Below are 19,456 nucleotides of genomic sequence, written 5' to 3' on the forward strand. Positions count from 1 at the left end.
TGTTAACCAGGACCGAGAGAACAGAGCTCATCACTCCGGTTCTTAAATCTTTGCTGTGGCTTCCAGTCAGTTACAGAATAGATTTTAAAGTGATGCTTTTAGTCAATTAATCACTGAATGGTTTAGGCCCTGAATACATTTCTGATATGTTTGAAGATTAATAGCTGAGCAGGGCTCTTAGACCCATGAACTCAGGTTAGCTAGTAGAGCCCAGAGCCCAAACAAAACATGGTGAAGCTGCATTAAGCAGTTCACACGACTGGAATAAACTACAAGAAGTTCTTAGACGTGCTCCAAGAAAATTCCAGTTTAAAAACACTTCTCTTCACATGTGCCTATGACTGTGCGCTTAAACCTAACCACACCGTTACCCTTACAGCTGATATAGCTTCCTCATCAGATCTACTATGTAATCTATCAGTTATGATTATATATTTTATGATATATATATTCTATTTCTATTTTCTTATTCTATGTTTTATTATTATGCTGCTGTCCCCCTTGTTTTATTATTAAGGTGGTTAGAGTCTGCCTCATGTGCTAAGAGTCCCCCTTGTTATGTCCCCCTTGTTTTATTGATGTTTTTTTTCTAGTATTTGTTTTTATTCAGTTGTATTTTTATATTTTTCTTTGTAAAGCACATTGAATTGCTTCTATGTATTAATTGTGCTATATAAATAGACTTGCTTTCTTGCTTGCTAGAATAGCAATTCAACAGTTTTTGTCTCCCATGCATTGATCTCACTTACAGCACACTCATTGGACATTAGGGAAAATAAATCAGATACTAGAATATTTTTTTTATATTAAATTAATATTTTCAGTACACAATACATATTGTATACATATAATACACACATACATGTATTACATATAACTCCGGAAAGCTCCTCACTCAAACCTTCCTTTTCAACTTTTTTGGAAAGGACCGAAAAAGGAGCAGTTGTCTCTCAATTTTTTCCGGAGCTGTATCTTATAAATAAAAATTGTCCTCTTCCCCAAATATACACATACATTAATTCCAAACTCTTAAAGCCAACTTAAGTTTTGAACCATTCCATTCGCAGTGCACAGTTGTTTGGGCATGTAGCAGTGCTCATGGGGATATTAGAGGGGGAGTACAAGAGCTGTGGTGGTGCCTATAATGTCAGAGTCCATTACAATGATGAAGAGGCTGGGAGACGTTTACCAGGTGAGGTAAACTGCAGAAGCTGTCAAAGAGATAAACAGGCATCTAGTAGATCTAATATTCCAGATCAGAGTGGGATACAGGTTTGACGTGTTCTGATGAGTGTAATGGAGGAGAACACAAGAATGTTAGACATTAATATGGTTGTTATGAATGTGACAAAAGCTGTCAGTCACACAAAAATGCAATCTAAGACTAAGAAGATAAAGAGCATTGTGAATCAAGAAGTGAAGTATCTTGGAATCACAAGACTGGGAATGTGGCCCCCCCAGGAATCATGTATTGGTTAGTTATTATGCTTGAAGACAAAACTAGTCGTTTTATAGAAGATGGGCAAGACATGATGGTGTTGACGATAAGTAGGAATTTTATTGGGAGGGAGATGTGATAGTGAATGTAAAATTTATGATAGTGAATGTAAAAGACTATAGTCTTCGTGTGTGTAAAAGGGGTTAGAAAGACCGTAGTATGGTCTGGCAAGGGACAAGAACTGATGTACATGGACAAGAGTTGAAGGAACTCACTGATGAGTAAGGGCTTGTATGTTTTACAGCTGGAAGAGGAACCATAATTTGCCAAGTAACCTGAATTTCTTCTGCTCTTATTGTGATCTTGAGTTTAACGACATGCTAAAGTTTTTTGAGAGGTATGGGGATGTATGGAAAACACAGCAGGACATGGTTGAGGAGAATTCTTTTGGGGAAAAACTCTCTATCTTTCACCACTTTCCTGTTTAATCAAGCGTAAAATCCCTTGAAAAATGATATCTTTGGAGAAGCTGTAAAGAGTAGTAACATGGCTTTCAGGACCTTGAAAAGGTTCCATAACCACCTCCACTTTGAATAAACCACAAGCAGTAAAAATAGGACCATCAGGACAGCTAAGAAGGAGTATTGGTGTCAGTTCTGTGGAAGCATAAATAGGATTACCCCAATGGGAGAGGTATGCTGGATAATTACTAAGAGGATGAGTGGGGTCAGAAAGACATTGAGATCTCCCTTCGCTAAAAAGTGCAAAGAAGGTTGTAGTCAAGGATATAGATAATCCAGAGATTCTGTATTATCCCCCAGCATTTGTGAAGGTGCATACCTCAAATACTATGACCGAAGGTGCAACATGGTAAAGAGAGTATCGGAGGAAAAAATCTGTTCCTACAAATAGAAATATGTTGTAGAGGACACACTGAACACGCCTTTTATGCTGGCTGAGGTGGAGAGAGTGTTGTCTAAATCTGGGGAAACATGTCCTGGAAAAGAGATGTTAGGTAGCTCACTTTCCCAGCTAAGCCAATCAAGTTGTAATGTATCTGGCAACATGGGATCATCCTAATCTCTCCTTTTTGAACAAAAGAGTTGCTGAAGAAACTTAGATTGGGTTGTAAAATAGAATTGTATATACTGTGTTGCCGGTACTCTGTAGATATTCCTCATTGCTATTGTTGTACTTTTTTGGTATGTTTGTATCCCAGGATGTCTGACTTACAATGCCTACTTGTCTCTCTGGTGTGAGAGACAAGGAATCTCAAGACTGGTTTGTCTTCAGATACTCTGACCTGTCAGAGCACAGACTTCAGTACACCAAGCAAGTTAGGACCAATGGTCAGGGCCTGGAACTGGGTGGGAGTTAAAGTTTTTAATTTGGTATAGAAATCCCATTGTGAAGCTCTATTGTGGTTATTGGCTAGGAAATGCTTTTTCGACAGTCCCACATATGTTGTGAGGTTCTAGTGTGGAGGAGCATGCAGAGGCCGGGTGTTTGTCATGCTGAGAGAGAAGGGAGGACAGTGTTGGCTGAGATTGAAATGTGTCCGAAAACAAACGGGTGTTGTGACCACTGTTGGGAAGTGATGGAGACAGTGGAAACATTCTATTTCAGTGTCTACCCTATGAGATGGAAAACATTTAATTAGATTGAAAGAGTAATGGTGTTGAAGAGACACGTTTAGGTGCACTTCTGAGTAAATCTTTAGGGGATGTTCTGTTTAATTGTATGTTTCATTTCCTAAGGGAAACAAAATGAATGGGTAGGATTTAATGTTTGCTGTATCTGGCCCAAACTCCCATCTAGTTTGTGGTGGTAATGGACCTACATTTGGTTGCTTAACATCATATAAAGTTGGTCATATGCTTCCAGTGTGTGGCATTATAAGGATAAGTGTCAGACTGGTAGGTTGGTGGATTTTCTGTCACTGTGAATGTAATGCATACTGAATATATTGTGCAATAACAGTTTTGGTTGGCTTTGATTTGATAAAAACAACAACATTTGCATAATGACCTTTCAATTTCCTCAAATACATTGCTATAGTTGTAGGTTATAGGTAGATATCTACTTTTAGCAATATTAGTAATGATGTGAAATTTGTCAAAGCACCTTAAAATAGGACACGGCATCAAGAAAAAGTAAACATGATCTGAAACATTCTGTTTTCACTAGCAAGAAACAATACAGTCAAGCCAGTCAAGATTGCTTCAGATGACCAGATGTACAGTATTTTTTAGGAACTACTGACACTTTTCTGCTCATCCCTGAAATACAACATAACATCTGTCAGTGAACACATTATGTTACTGTCACTGTCATATGCATGAACCAACAACAACCCCAAGGTCAGTTTTTGTGGTACCATTAATGCTTGTAACACGCCATTAGACTCATGCTTAGTACAGTTGTTGATGCTCTTTGAAAACAGAAACCGATGGTAAAACACAATTTCTCAAATAAAAGTGGCACATTTATGCTACATCAATATCACAATTGTTTTGCATTCTTAAAAATACATAGAATGTCTAGGTTGCTCAGTTATGTAACTATAGCTGAGATGTAATATCACCACGGCTCATTATTGAGAATTATCTTCAGTGCCAGCTTGTTGATTCCGGAAAGCAATTGAAACATTCCAGATAATATCAACACACAGCCTTTTGAGCATGCATCCATTTTTTGACAGTGTCAGCCAACCAGGTATTTGATTGGCTTGTGCAGTGTTGTCTAAGCATTTTGTCCTTTCATGTGATTTAAAAAAAAACAGTTTTTTACATTTTGTTGACAAAAGCAAGAAGGTCGAGATTTGCGTGAATTTGATGCTGCACAATCACAATAGAGAGGGGGGTAAACACAAGGGCATGATGCCACTGCAAGCAAGGCAACAGTAAACATGTCAAACCCCACAAATTACGTACCGCGCCTGTGGGCTATTCAGTGTAATTGTTTAAATAACAGATCTTTGTGACAAGATGCATCACTTGCAAATGTTTTGTCAAAATCTAGCATGTGGTGTCGGGTTGTGTGGGTTCTCACTTTCCTGAGAATGTGTGGCGAATTTCATAATTTTGAAACAGGTGAAGAGCTGTAAAATGCCCATTTTTTATTCCCTGTGTGATCAATATGAATATTCTTGCAGATGCTGTCTTTATTTTTATAACAAGGAAAATATAGAGAATATTGTTTTTAGGACCCTCCTCCATTTTCGAACTACCCAACCCCCCAAAAATCTACCTGTTTTACTCGCTAACTACCCACGTAACGACCAACTGAAATAGATACAACCCAATAACGTTTTGTTGAAATGTATCGATCAGAAGTAAACGTTCTACGCTGCATTCGTCCTGAAAGATGTTATGTTTCATAGGGAAATAATAGTTCCGCTTGACTCCGGTTTCAAGTCGGACAATGCCCGTGACAAGGAAGTAAACAGATGAGTACTCCTAAAGTTATTATTTTAGAATGGTATTAGACATCAATGATGTGATTACCATTTTCAGTAAACTAACATTACGTAAGGACGACTAGTTAGCTGCTTCTAGCCGTTAAATATTGTCCTGGGCGGGTTAGTTTGACGGTATAAATGTTTGTTCATCGTAGCTAGGTATAGTTCTTTCATGATAATGGACCCGTTGCACAAAGAAATTCTTAGGAAACACCGACTGAACCTGTCTAATCAAATTTTAATTGATGACACCATCGTTCAATTCCTGTACCAGGAGAACATTTTAACAGACAGCCAGGTGGAAGAGATTCAGGCTCAACAGAGCAACAAGAAGAAAACATTCAGACTGCTGGATATCCTTCCCACCCGAGGTCCTCGGGCTTTTGATACATTTTTGAAGTCCCTGGAGGAAGAGTTCACGTGGGTGAAAGACAAGCTACTACAGGATTTGGAACAACAAAATGTACTCGCGCAAAGTCCAACAAGTGAGTCAGTAGCCCAAGAATGGCACCTTTTCACGAATGGAATGACTATAATATTTTTTCAAACCCTGGTCCTCGGACCAGTGCTGGTCCATGGAGGAATGCCTGCTGGTCTGAGATATATACGATGTTCACAAGCTTTGTACCTTAACAGAGTCTGTGGCAAAATGTATATGTTTCCCTAATGTTTTTATGGACCACCTAATACCATTGTCGTGCGTAAAAACATATACAGCACCAAAATAATTAATAGACCATTGCACCTTTCATTTTTCTTTCCAAAAAAGTTCTATTTGCAGTGGTCTCTTAATTTTAACCGATCTGTTCCTCACTCAAAACCTTCCTTTTCGACCTTTTTGGAAAGGAAAGGGTGCAGTGGTCGCTTAATTTTTTCCAGAGCTGTACATATATTTATCCTTCAGATTACAGTTATGCTCATTTACTTAAATATAAACAAGAACAAATATAAAAAATGTCTACGCTTATCAATTGCTTGAATTAATTGTCTGAGGACGCAGTTCTCTCTCAGGGGGTACGGGGTCGGAGGAGTTAATTGGACTCACCCCACTAAAGCATTTTTGATAGAACTCAAATTGTGATTATTATATCAGTGTCAGAAAAACAAATGTAACATAACAGCAAAAATACAAACTTAGGGAACCCCAGTCTATTGCGGTACATGCTATATATTTTGTATAATAAAGGTCAGTCGCATGTTTTCAAGTTTACTTTTTCTAACATCTCTTCCAAAGACGGCTTGTGGGCTTAATGCTCATGCATGCAATGGTCATGTAGACAACTGTATGCAATTTATGTACTTGACTAATCAGTGATATTTGCTTTGGTTCCTCTCTAAAAAAAAAAAGTGTTATTTTGTATTATTTAGTATTATTTTTTATTATAAACCTTAGTTTCCAGTCCTGCTAGGGAGTTTTTTCTAACATCTGTGCATCAATTTTCTGTTGTTGTATTCCTATGCACATAAATTCAATATTTAAGCATGCTTCTTGAGCTTGCTGTTGTATATCCTCCTTACTGGTGGTTGCTTTTTCTAATAGAAAATATAAGCTTCTTTGCTAAAATCAGTGCAAAAGGTTGAGATTAGTGGTAGTAGTATATGTTACTTTAGATTAGTCATCAACAAAAATCTTTCATAGCAAGCGTTAGTTCACAGAGGCAATAGAGATGGTGGCTGTTGTGTTATTTGAGGTACTCTTTTAATAGGGTTTCAGATGTTTTCTTGTTGAGCACCAGGCGAGCAGCAGCATGCTGGGGAAGTTGCAGGGGTTTTGTGGCACACGGCATGAGCCCTACCCACAGCTATTTACAGTAGCCCAGACAAGAGATGACTAGTGCATGATTCTTTATACAAACAAATCAAAGAATTTACAGACACTGTCAAACAAATTGCTAACGCCGTCGTAAGTCAACAAGCTTAGATGAGTGACAAAACAAGGAAAAAATCAGTGGTTGTGTTGGATATTTTTATTAGCGTATGAATTGCAGTCTCAGATGTGTGAAAAGTTGCAAGTCCAAAATCCTCTTCCTTATACTGACTGTTTTTTTACAAGCATTCTACTCCATGTGGGTCATTAAAAGTATCCTCCAAGATACCTCGCCCATGTCAAACTGCAATGGGCACATTACACCACAGCTTTGTCGTAAACTGGTTTATTAATTGTCAACTAACAATTGTTTTAATTAACACTTTCTGCAACTGTTATCAACAGTAGCCTTATATCCTACTTTTTTCTTGACCTTATTTTTTATGATGGTTGTCTGGCCCCAAAATAAAATATGGGTTGCATTTTATTTAATAAGAAAACTAATCCAAAAGGGATTGACTAAGGTCATGGCAGGGTTTGTGGCAATGGGCAGTTGAATTTTGGAGAACATTTAATGTATTAGTGGTGATAAACAATCACAACTAAAGACTTAATGAATTCTTTTGACGATTAGCCTATTTCTGACTTATACCAGGCATAATCTGCGGCGCCTTATTTGTGACTAATACCTTCAGACATTTTAACACTTGATGCACTTGTAGGACTCACCATAAAATTATGCTTAAATATTTATTTTGAATGCCCTCCATCCCTGCAGAACAGCGAATATGGCAAGGCAAAAAAGGCCGTTGTTTGGGGCTCTGTCAAGGGCCTGAGTGTCTTGAGTGTCTCACTCGCCTGGTTTCTCTGAAAACAGTATTCATTCTCAGCACTAGTGCTGAGGTCATACACCCCCACCACACACACACACACACACACACACACACACACTGCATCCTTCTTTCTAGGAAAAATATTTAATCAAAGCCATTTGTTGGCTTGTTCTCTCTCTTATTCTTTCGCTTTCTTACTCTCTCTCCCTGCTGCACTGCCCCCAACCCCCTCCCCCCACACACACCCGCACGCACACACACTTTCCAATGTACAGATTGTAAAACAGAGGAGAGGCAGTAAAGGGATTTCCTAGAAGCAACAGTGGAGAGTGCCCGGTGCATGTTGAGTATTGCTGGAGGAGGAGAGCCTTTACCATCTGAAATCTTTATTCTAATTTATTTAACACCGTGGGATTAGCCTGCTGTTTTGAAAAGGGCTTTATGTACTCTACCGTTCAAAAGTTTGGTGTCACTTAAAAACATCCTTGTTTTCCATGAAAACATACATGTAATGAGTTTGAATAGGAGATACAGCAAAATGAATAGGAAAGATAGTCATTGACAAGGTTAGAAAAAAGTATTTTTAATTGAAATAATAATTGTCCTTCAAACATTGCTTTAGTCAAGGAATCCTCCATTTGCAGCAAGTACAGCCTTGTAGACCTTTGGCATTCTAGTTGTCAGTTTGTTGAGGTGATCTGAAGAGATTTCACCCCATGCTTCCTAAAGCACCTCCTACAAGTTGGATTGGCTCGATGGGCACTTACCATATGGTCAAGGTCTTCCCAAAACAGCTTAATAGAGTTGTGATGCAGTGATTGTGCTGGCCACTCCATTAGAGTCAGAATACCAGCTGGTTGCTTCTTCCTTAAATAGTTCTTGTATAGTTTGGAGATGTGCATTTGATCATTATCCTGTTGTTGGAGGAAATTTGCTCCAATCAAACACCTTCCATAGGGTATGGCAAGTATGGCGTTGCAAAATGGAGTGATAGCCTTCCTTCTTCAAGATCCCTTTTGCCTTGAGCATATCTCCCACTTTGCCGTGACCAAAGGACCCCCAGACCATCACATTGCCTCCACCATGCTTGACAGATTGCGTTAAGCACTCCTCCAGCATCTTTTCACATGGTCTACGCCCGACTAATGTTCTTCTTTGTGGTCTGGACACCTCAAACTTCGTATCTGAACACCTCAGATCCGTCTGGCCGTAATCGTTTTTTTCACAATCTTCCTCTGTCCAGTGTCTGTGTTCTTCTGCCCATCTTAATCTTTTATTTTTATTGGCCAGTCTGGGATATGGCTTTTTTTATTGCAACTCAGCCAAGATGGCCAGCATCCCGGAGTGGCCTCTTCACTGTTGATGTTGAGACTGGTGTTTTGCGGGTACTATTTAATGACGCTACCCATTGAGAACCTGTGAGGCGTCTGTTTCTCAAACTTGCCACTGTAATGTATTTGTCCTCTTGCTCATTTGGGCACCGGGGCCTCCCATTCCTCTTTCTGATCTTTATAGAGCCAGTTGTTCCATGAAGGGAGTAGTACACAACATTGTATGAGATCTTGAGTTTCTTGGCTATTTTTTGCATGGAATAGTCTTAATTACTCAGAACTAGAATAGACTGACGTGTTTCAGTAGGATGTATTTTGTTTCTGTCCATTTTGAGCCTGTAATCCAACTCACAATTGCTGAGGCTCCAGATATTCAACTAGTTTAAAAAAGGCCAGTTTGATTGCTTCTTTAAACTTCTTTAAGATGTGCTTACATAGTTTCAAATGGGTTTTCTAATGATGAATTAGCTTGGATTAGCAAACACTGTGCTACTGGAACACAGGACTGACCTTGCTGATAATGGGCCATGTCCATGTAGATATTCCAAATCAGCCGTTTCCGACTACAATAGTAATTTACAACATTAACAGTGTTTACGCTGTATTTCTGATCAGTTTGCTGTTATTTTATTGGACTAAAAATGTACTTTTCTTGCAAAAACAAGAACATTTCGAAGTGACCCCAACCTTTTGAATGGTAGTGTGTATAACCGACTTGTCTCCCCGAGTCATTAGGCCTAATTTACAAAGATGTATTGATTTGCTTTTATTCTCCACCCAATTTGTGTTATATTGGCAACGGATGACATTCGTTGGTTACCTTGGAAACCATTATGGATATTATTAGTTTTTCAGTAACCTTTACACACATACACTTACGCATCCTGATTAAGTCTGCCACCAGTGCATTTTGTTGAAAGCTATGCAGTCACTTCCTGTTCCTTGATGCTCCTCAACTGATGCAAGGTGACATGCTAAAACATGCATACTTCCTCAGTCCTCGGGTTACCGCCCACAACAGTTCCCCACCAGCACCCAACTGGTTAGATGCTGGTACAATATATCCTCTCATCATAATATTAGGGCCTTACCACTGCCTACTCTGAGCTGACTCTGTGCAGGCTTCACGGGACAATAAAAAGACTTTGACTGGTTGCCCAACCAATCACACACTGGAGGCTAGGTCGGAATGGGAGCAGATGTTTGCCTGAGAGGCTTCCTTCTTGTTGCGTAACATCCTTCACTCTGCTTGAAGCAGTTCTGCAAGGTCTTGGATGCCCCCTTGTTGCCATGGTGATCGGCGGTAGCCCCTCAAAGGTAGTTTTACAGTGGCCGCTCCCCTCGACTAGGGGTATGAGTGTAGAATTCCTGAATCTGCCATTGGCGCCCATTCAAATTGGCCATAAGGGTGCCTTCATGGTCCTCTTAAATACGAACATTATTGTTTTCTCAGTGTTGTTTGAAATATCCAATACAACTGGTCTGTGTGGTTTTCAACACACTGCGTATCTTTATTGGAATGGACTTTAATATATGCAACTGAAACCGATCAAAAACAGTGGTGAATCCAAGTTTTGCCTTAAATGTCTGTGAAGCTTTTATGCAAATTTACAATGATTATACTTCAAAAACATTATTTTGAAAAGCACTTGAGGTTGAGCTAGCCTCTATTGTTTTGATACGTTTTTGGGGGTTTTCTTGACCAAACTGAAATGGGCCACCTTTAAAAACTGTAAAATATATTTTTTCATGTAAAAGGAAAAATAGAATTTTTTGACATTTTATTTATATTGTCATTTTTTATATATTACGAACAATCAAGATAAGACCCAACCCTTCACAGATTGTACTGTCTAACACTCCCTCACACACACACACACACAGACACACACACACACACACATATATACATACACATATATACAAAATTGCTGCTCTAATGTGTATCTTAGGATTAGGCTGCTATGAACCGTAATTATTTTTAATAACTCATTGTGTTTTCGACCTGCATTTTCAATCAAGTCTATCATGGTAAGCAGCAAATATTATCTAGTTGAATGACTTATCATTGGTCAAGGTTACTTGTATTGCTTACAACTTTTGTTGTGATCATGGGCTAGTTCAATCTTTATATTCTCACACTAGTCCTGATTATGTCACGCTAAGGCAATGATTGGTGTATGTTTGTAAATTTATAATATGTCTGGATGTTAGAAGGACAAATTATCTAAAAGTGATCAGATCATGTTGCTCATTCTGAGAAATCCAAAGGTTCTGTGATGCCTTATCTGGTCTTTTTTTGTCTTTGGTGCTATAAAAATAGCAGGGTTACTGTTCACAATTATCTAATTATCAAAATATTTACAACGGTACAACCCCACTGGCGCATCGATTGAAGTTTGTTTTTAGAAGGACCTTATCTTATGGAGTTTTGGATGTTTAAATGGGAAACATTGTGGAGTTAATTCTGAGGTTTTCCTGTCAGCCAGTAGAAAGGTGTGGCTGTGGCCTGATAATAGGCAGTAAATTCATGCTGGGACAGGCTGGGAGAGAGAGAGAGGAATAGCTGCTGCCTTATTGGCCTTGGCTGAGTGTTGCTAAGGGCGGCCCCCCCTCCTTTAGTGCCTGCTGTCTGCTTTCCAGGAATCTTGGCAGGAGGAGCGTCTTGCTGATAGAATGGTAAAGCATTAAAGTCGGAGGCCTGCTGCCCCGCTCCCAGGGAGCTTACCAGGCAACCAATCACACTCTCAGAACCGGGTTAAAGGGACAGAACCGACTAGAATGACCTGAAAACAAAACCAGAAATGAATTAGTAGTCTAACATTTCTTTATTGAACTATTTCTTTTTGGGGAAAGCCAGGACTGCTTCATTTAAATACTGTTTAACATGTTTAATAAGCTGCTCGTAGGACCAGAGTTGCTTTAAATGGCCAGTATTCCATCCAAATGGCTGCACACCAGCTTCCATGCTGTCGATTTTAGTTTAAAACATTTTTGAAAAGGCAGGATCAAACACGTTTGTGTCATGAAAAGGCAGCAGTCAGTTGAGGACAAATGAAACTTTCCTGGAAACAGCCTTCGGAGGTAGAGGACAAAATCAGTATTTTTTTAGACCTCCACAGGGGAGTTAACACTCAGACACACACATGGTCCGTACATACATACACCCGTGGCCACTTTTACTCAGCCTCACCATAAACGAGGCGGTTAACTCAGTCTCGTATAGCTTTGGATATTTTCCTTGATACTCAAACACTTTTGCTGATCGTTTAACTCCATGTTCTTGTGCAAGCGTTACTAACTATGAGGTAAAAACAATTTACTGAAATATAATGAATGCCAGGTGTTTCCAGATTTTAAAATAAACTACACGTCTCACAATGCCTTATTACCTAGCGGTTTTACTGACCCATGACCTCCCACTTCCACTTAACCTGTGCTTTGTTTGAGATACATGTCAGCATGCCCTGCCCTTCTCATCACCAGGGCTCTGTTTTTCCCAACCTCCAGTATCTATCTGGATTTCTGTTGTCGACTAGGATAATTAAAGTCAATTGTTCAACCGTTCTATTAATTATTGTCTGCTGCATATACAGTATAATCCTATCTTGTGGACTAAATCCAGATGGATAATGTTTGTTCAACCTGTGTGTGCGTGTGCATGTGCATTTGTGTGTAAGAGTGAAGGTGAGGTTGAGGCGCCAGCTTTTCTCATAAAGAGGTGATTCTTAGAAAAGTCTTCAGTTTTGCCAACAGCTGAGAATGTTCTTTTTTCCCCATAACTCCTTATTTGGTTACAATGACTCCCTTGCTCACTCTCTGTTTACTTTCTCTCTCCAGTAGCGACTTGTTTCTTAAACTCTCGGCATCCTAACAGTTTGCCTAAGCTGTGTTAAGTAAATTTTGTTTCTGGTTGGTTTTGTTGTAATAGTCCTCTTCCTCACCATTTGCCCTCACTCTGACTTTCCAAGTTTCACCCCCATTTGGAAGCTGTGCTAATGGATGAATCTCTGGTTTGGATGGACCCAGGCCCTCTTGGCATGCATTCGGGAACATGGTGTACTTTCTGAGTCCTCCTGTCTCTGTTGTGGGTGGGCTGGGGTCGCCATATGCCCGAATGACACTCCTTTGACCTTGGCAGTTATTTCTTTTAAGTCATCGGAGTGTCGCATTGTTAACGCTAGCTTTTTTATTTTGACGCCATTGGCCTCCTGTTCAGCAGTAAGAGTACCCAGTGAGACAACTTTAGAAAGGGAAGCCTCATACCCTAGCTCTGATGCAATGCATCTAATTTATTACCCATGTTTTGACAGCAAGCGAGGGTTTCTGAGCAGCATGCCAGAACAGCTTTGTCAATGAGTGTTGTAGAGGCCGTCGGCAACGCTGGAACGTCTTCTCACATTACCAACTGGATCAGTCCTGTCTCAGTTTTTTGATGTCAACCACTCTTCTTGGAAATCACATTACCACCTGTGAACTTTGAGACACAGCGCCTCCTCCTTGGACTTAAAGGAGTTTGGAGACCCTTGCAATAAACCCCCCCACACCCCCGCCTCATGTCTCCCACCAAGTATTAGCGCCAAATATAATTATTCTACGTACATCAGATTCCCAGAGATGCTAGCATGGATGATAGCTCAGATGGATGGGTAATGGTTGAAGTCATAATTTCCTCACTGAGCTGCTTGCCTGTGTCATTTTAATGAGGAAGGTTCATCTTTTGCCCTCATCGTAGCCTCAACAGTCCGTTAACCGATGACTGTGTGTATGTCTTTGTATGTACTTTTTCCCCATCATGGCCAAAATGTCCTGACATTCTGGTGAAGGATGTTTTTGGAAGTCCTGACTTTTCAAGATGCTGTTGTAGGTTTATGGTTTTAGGTTTGGAGTTAAGGTTTCGATTAGGTTGTTAAGCTCATTAAAACGTGCTTGTTAAGGTTTTTGAAGTTTGTCTCCATATGTGCATCCTCAATATCCTTTATAAAAACATTTGGTGTCCTTCGCCCAGCCGGTACTCACCAAGTTCAAAGAACATACAGCTCAGGAAACAATGAAGAGACCACTGAACCTTTTTCTTTCCTTTCCAAAAAAGTTGAGAAGGAATGTTTTGAGTGAGGGTTTAATTTTAAACCCTTCTGTTCCTCACTCAAAACCTTCCTTTTCGACTTTTTTGGAGAGGAATGAAAAAGGTGCTGTGGTCTCAAAACATTTTCCGGAGCTGTATGTCGTTCAGCCTTGGATCTTCTGACCCTTTAAGGAATTATAATGACCATATTACAGATGGCACACCACTTCCCCCGACACAAATGGTTTTGACCACCAATGGTTTTTCCTTTGCTACCCGTGGCATAAATGCTTGTCCGTGCAGCTGGAAAGCTCAGTTACACCCCTCTTGGAAAATCTCATGGACATTTTAATCTATTTTCTAGTTCCGTTGGTGCTTCATTTCCTATGTGTTTAGGGTGTTTTTAAAATAATAATTGTTGCCTATCGTCTCACTTGGCCTCTGAGAACCATGGCCGTGTCTAATTTGGCTTTGTTGTACTGCCATTTCTAAGTAGTTTAAAGAAGGTGGGAAGTTGATATCAACAAAAATCAGTATTGTGAAAAGACCCAGTTACTTCTAACAATTTGAATCTCAATAACTTTCTGTTATAAAGGCTGAGTACAATTGTGGCATATTCCAAAGCGGTTCAGGCATTATGCTAACTAACTTAGTGTAATCAACATTAAGAAGTACACCTCAATAATGATATATATTGTTATCAAGGAAATTGGGTCCACTTATCGCAATACTGATTTTTGTTGATATCACCCAGCCATATTGGAAGTCATCCATTACAATGTAGAAAACTGAATGTCTCTTGATTAAACCAGTCAAAGCCCAGACACTATTACCAATACTTCTATCTATCTGCAATTAGTTTGCAGCTGCAATTCATGGTTGTATATAGATGCCAAAACAAATATTTGTAGGTATATAGATGCCAAAACAAATATTTTGAAGTCTGGAGGTGTATATACAAAGTTTTCAGACCCATTCACTTTCAATTTTATTGTGTTTAAATTTCATATGTAATTAATTAAAAGTAAATTAATTGCAATCAATCTACACATAATACAGCTTAATGACCAAGCAAAAACATTATGTAGAATGCTTAGCCATCGGGCCTAAACGTTAGATTTTGGTGTCATCAAACCAGGGAACCTTTTTCCTCAGGCTCTCCGAGTCCTTTAAGTACATTGTCACCAAGGAGTGCCCTCTGTCCAGACACTCTACCATAACGGCCTGACAACAGACTGCTGCAGAGATGGTTGTCCTGCCAGGTTCTCCAATGTCAGAGAAACTCTGAAGCTCTCTTACAAAGTTTACAAAGTTTGGCCGGACAACCAGCTCTAGGAAGAGTCTTAGTGGTTTCAAACTTGTTCTTTTTTATAATGGTTGAGTCCACTGTGCTCCTCCCTTTGAACTTTCAATGCGAAGTTTTCAAGTTTTCAAGTCTGTGCATTACGTGCAAATTGAAAATGCATTCATTTTCTTCAAATCCTAGAAACAGCCCTGCTGCCCAGGTGAAAAAAAAACAGCCTGTATTTTATTGCGAGTGGACTGTGTTACTCCAATCACGTCTATGTTCTTGCATTATCCATACCCAGAAAGAGGGAGTGACACATTGATCGATTTGGTTAATCTAGACCATGAGAGGAAAACACCTCTCTTTCATAGAAAAGTAGAGGGGAAAGAATGATGTTGCAAGTTGAGGGAGAGAACTGAGGAGAGAAAAGAGAGGAAGCTGAAGTTTGTAGCTTACAACTGAAGGGCACAGAAAACATTCCCCTTTAAATTGTATATTACTGTGAAGTTGTGATATTTTTAACCAGCCCCCCCTCCTCTCTACTTCCCCACCTCCTCTTAGCCTCTCGGCCATAATGAGGATGACCTGATGTTTTGATGGGGTTTTGGTCTGACTATTATGAAAAGGGGTTTCCAGGAATACTGCTGAAGTGTTCCGAGTCTGCCCGCTGCTTTTATGCAACCCTTATATATTGAGGAAAAAAGTATCATACATTTCTTGATTTCAACATCTTTTCCAAGATCTATCTTATTACCCTCTTGAGCGCTCATCCTTCTTTTGGCCTGTTGTTTGCTCTTGTTCCCTCTCTTACAAGTGGAGGTCATTGTCAAACCCTTTTTGAAAACATAGGCCTAGACAACAAACCCCACTCATAAACATGCTTTCTCTCAGTCACTCAGACCTTGAAAAGCTAACAAACACAGTGGTATTGCAACATTCACAGTCGATCGACTACGAATTAACTGATAGCCTTATTTATTTAAATGGCAATGGACTTACATAACATCTTGACACACTTTCACCACACATCGCTGTTGTGACATCACAACAGATCAGGGATGTGTTTTTATGATTTGGAGAAGAAGTATCTGTCTCTTTCCCCCCTGTTCTTTTCATCTCTTTTCTCTGTTTTCTTCCTCCCATGCATCTCCTCCACCGTTCCCTCCTCTTCCACAGACGATAAGTTGAACATCCCAGAGGCGACGCTCCAAGCAGTCCCGTCCGACAGGCACTTTTCCCAACTGGCATCCCAACTCGGCGCGGAGTGGGAATCGCTGCTCCTCGACCTGGGCCTGTCTGCTGGGGAGTTGTACCGTTGCCGTGCCGACCACCCTCTGAACATGCACGGGCAGGTGCTAGCAGGGCTGGTCCGATGGCGTCAGACGCAGGGGAGAAGAGCTACTGTCCACAGGCTTATCCAGAGTTTACAGGCCAGCGACATTCACCCCTCTACCCTGAATGAGGTGTTCCAGTGAAGGGAGGGGAGAACCTCCACCTTCACTGCCAACCACCTCCAGAGGTGGTAGCTCCTTGACCCAGCTAAATGCTTCTCCACGGCCGTGGACGTCAGGATATGAACACACATCTGAGGACTCACCAGTCGCAAAAGCAAACACATCATCCGATCGATCGCAATTTTATACTCTTATTTCATTTTATCGGCGAAAGGGCTGTGACTACCATCTGACTGAAGCCTTGACTTGTGTTTGACCTGCTCATGTTAATGATTGACTATGTTCTTGTTCGTGTGTGTAGTAATGGCTGTCTGCTGGATTGTCTGTCTATAGCAGGGATGGACATCTGCCTGCCTCGGGTTTGTTGCTCACTGATTAATTTCCCCTCCACAAATGTCCCCATTTAACTTAAATTTGACAGTTAGAAGAGTAGAATATTTTGTATCTTGCCCCCATTAAACCAGCCCATCCCTAGTCTATGATTAGACTGTGTGCGTGTTTGTGTCAGTCAGGGTTTCCAAGAACCTTAGAGAGAAACATGTTCTTATATAATCTACTTACCTAGTCAACCATAAATCATCAAGAGCCCATTGTTCCTGGAAGAAATGAGCACATGGTTATGGCCAGCAACAATAGTTAAGCTGTGTTCGCTGCACTTGTTATGCCATGGAAATGCCTTAACATATCAAGGTCGGGTCTGTAAGCCCAACAAGCACTTCTGGATCCATCCACATATTGAAGATGGCAAAGCTGACATTATAGGAGTTTCTATGTTCACAGGGACTGGCACGTTTAGTTTATGATTTGACAAATTAGACAATATTCAGTATACAGTATATCTACATTTTTAAGTTGGAACTGAAATGTGATTTCCTTTTTCTAAACAGCTATACAATACGTTTTTAAATGACTTAGTAAAGAGTGTAAGAACTTAGTAGGAACTTGCTTCTCTGATATTGTGCACCTGTGAGTTCTGTCTGCACTTGGGCCAGCGTTGGTTGAATCTATTAGTGGTCAGAGGAAATTGATTGTACAAATAAGCACAAAATGAATATCTCAGTTGCACTCTTCAGACCCACATTTGATTGAAGTTACTACGTTCCTGAAAAGCTTTGAACTCTTTTTTTTTTTTTTTTTTTTCCTATCCCTAGAAACTCCAAAAAAAAAATGAAAGAGTGCAGCCTTGCACGGGGGTTTGGGGGCGTGGAGACTCATGTACGCACAGGCACAACACTGCTGGGCTTTTTCCACGTCTGTTTTTGTAGATTGAACGAGCTGGTCTATCGACACAGAGAGCCAGGGAAACCAGGCCAGCACAGGTAGGGGTGCTGTGATTACCGCCAGCCAGCAGTCCAATCTATCAACCTCTATTTACTCTGCTCTTTTTTTTTCAAGGACTGCTCATTACTGAGCAAGGCAAAATGACCAGAGGGGTAAAAGGAGTCACTTTTACTGCATATCTGTTTATTAGGCACCAACGACTTCCCCAGTCGTGTGCAACTTTAAGTAACTACATCCAACCCCATCTCTTTCACTCTCCCTCTGTTTTTCACAGTATCCCCTGCTGGTCTGGTGGATGGACTGGTAGCTGTGGTGGTGAGATTAGAGACTCATCTTAACCACCTGACATGAAATAAAAGTCAAGGCCTTTTATTAAATGATTTAGCCAACTCCTGCCTCCCCTGACCTTTATCACCCTTTGTGCTCTTTTTGAAACAGTTCAAAGGTAATCAATGACCCACGATGAGGGAAAAGACTGTGGACGAATGCTGTTTTATGAAATGAGGCCTCTTCTCCACTTAATCAACCAAATGAATAATCCACCAAAAGTTTTAAAGAATGTGAAACTTCTCTAGGGAAGGACACTGGGTGCTCATGATTAAAGTATTTCAGGCACGGAAGGACAATTCTACTAACCCACTAACGAAATGGCATTTCCTCAGTCAAGTTTATTAAAGCAGAGAGGATAATAGGGAGTTAGAATACACCATGTACCTTGAAGCAAAGCGAGACGGCAAAATCTCTCCAAAATCTGTCCAGAATAAGCCCAACGTGTTTCTATGGGCTTAAACAGGCCTAAGCTTGTTGCCTGCTGGGACAAGGCTAACCATTGTTTGGAGCGGAGACATTACCATCTCACCCTTCTGGCTAATATCTCTCACATGATTTCAACTGGGTCATTGGGGGGGATAAGCCAGTGAATTATACCCATGAAGAAGAAAATAGACTACTGCTACTTTAAACTAGAAACTGAGTCAATGGAATTGCCAAGTCTCAGAGAGGCCATTTTGAGACCGATATAGAGATGTGACATCTACCTATATCTATGGGGCATTCCAGGCCAGGAATCAGGGAGCAACAGTTTGTACAACATTCCCGGATGCACTTCGGAATGCAGCACTCTCTGACATCATCACCCAGCCAAACATACTCTTGAATTATGGAACATTCCATTTGGCTCTCCTACGTCTTTCAGTGCACAGACAATATGAAGATGGATGTTGGGCTACTGGTCTCTTTGGGGGTGTTGGTAGATTTCTCTGTCGAACAAAAGAGTACATTTTTACTGCTATTGTCCCTAAACAGCACAGGCAGGTTACTACAACATTGTCTTTAGTGTCTTTGAAAAGTGTTGTTACCCCTATGTTAAACCTGTTATGGAAATAAAGTTTTGACATAAAAGTTAGACTCATTTTAAATGTCTTTCGTGTCCTAAAGGATGGTATGGGAGGGATGGAGGAGTGTCCGATGTCCTCGGTCCACCTTTGTGAGTGGATGGG

General features: G+C 40.4%; 1 protein-coding gene across 1 annotated transcript; it reads left to right on the forward strand.

The window, feature by feature from the left end:
* The first annotated feature begins 4,742 nt into the window (after positions 1 to 4,742).
* Positions 4,743 to 19,362, forward strand: cradd (CASP2 and RIPK1 domain containing adaptor with death domain). The gene is made up of 2 exons (XM_010900132.4): positions 4,743 to 5,383; positions 16,399 to 19,362. The coding sequence occupies exons 1-2, from the start codon at positions 5,071 to 5,073 to the stop codon at positions 16,695 to 16,697; spliced, it is 612 nt and encodes a 203-aa protein (XP_010898434.1). The 5' UTR covers positions 4,743 to 5,070; the 3' UTR covers positions 16,698 to 19,362.
* Positions 19,363 to 19,456: the final 94 nt, after the last annotated feature.

This window comes from Esox lucius, chromosome 23 (genome assembly GCF_011004845.1).
Source record: "Esox lucius isolate fEsoLuc1 chromosome 23, fEsoLuc1.pri, whole genome shotgun sequence".
Classification (NCBI taxonomy): Eukaryota; Metazoa; Chordata; class Actinopteri; order Esociformes; family Esocidae; genus Esox; species Esox lucius.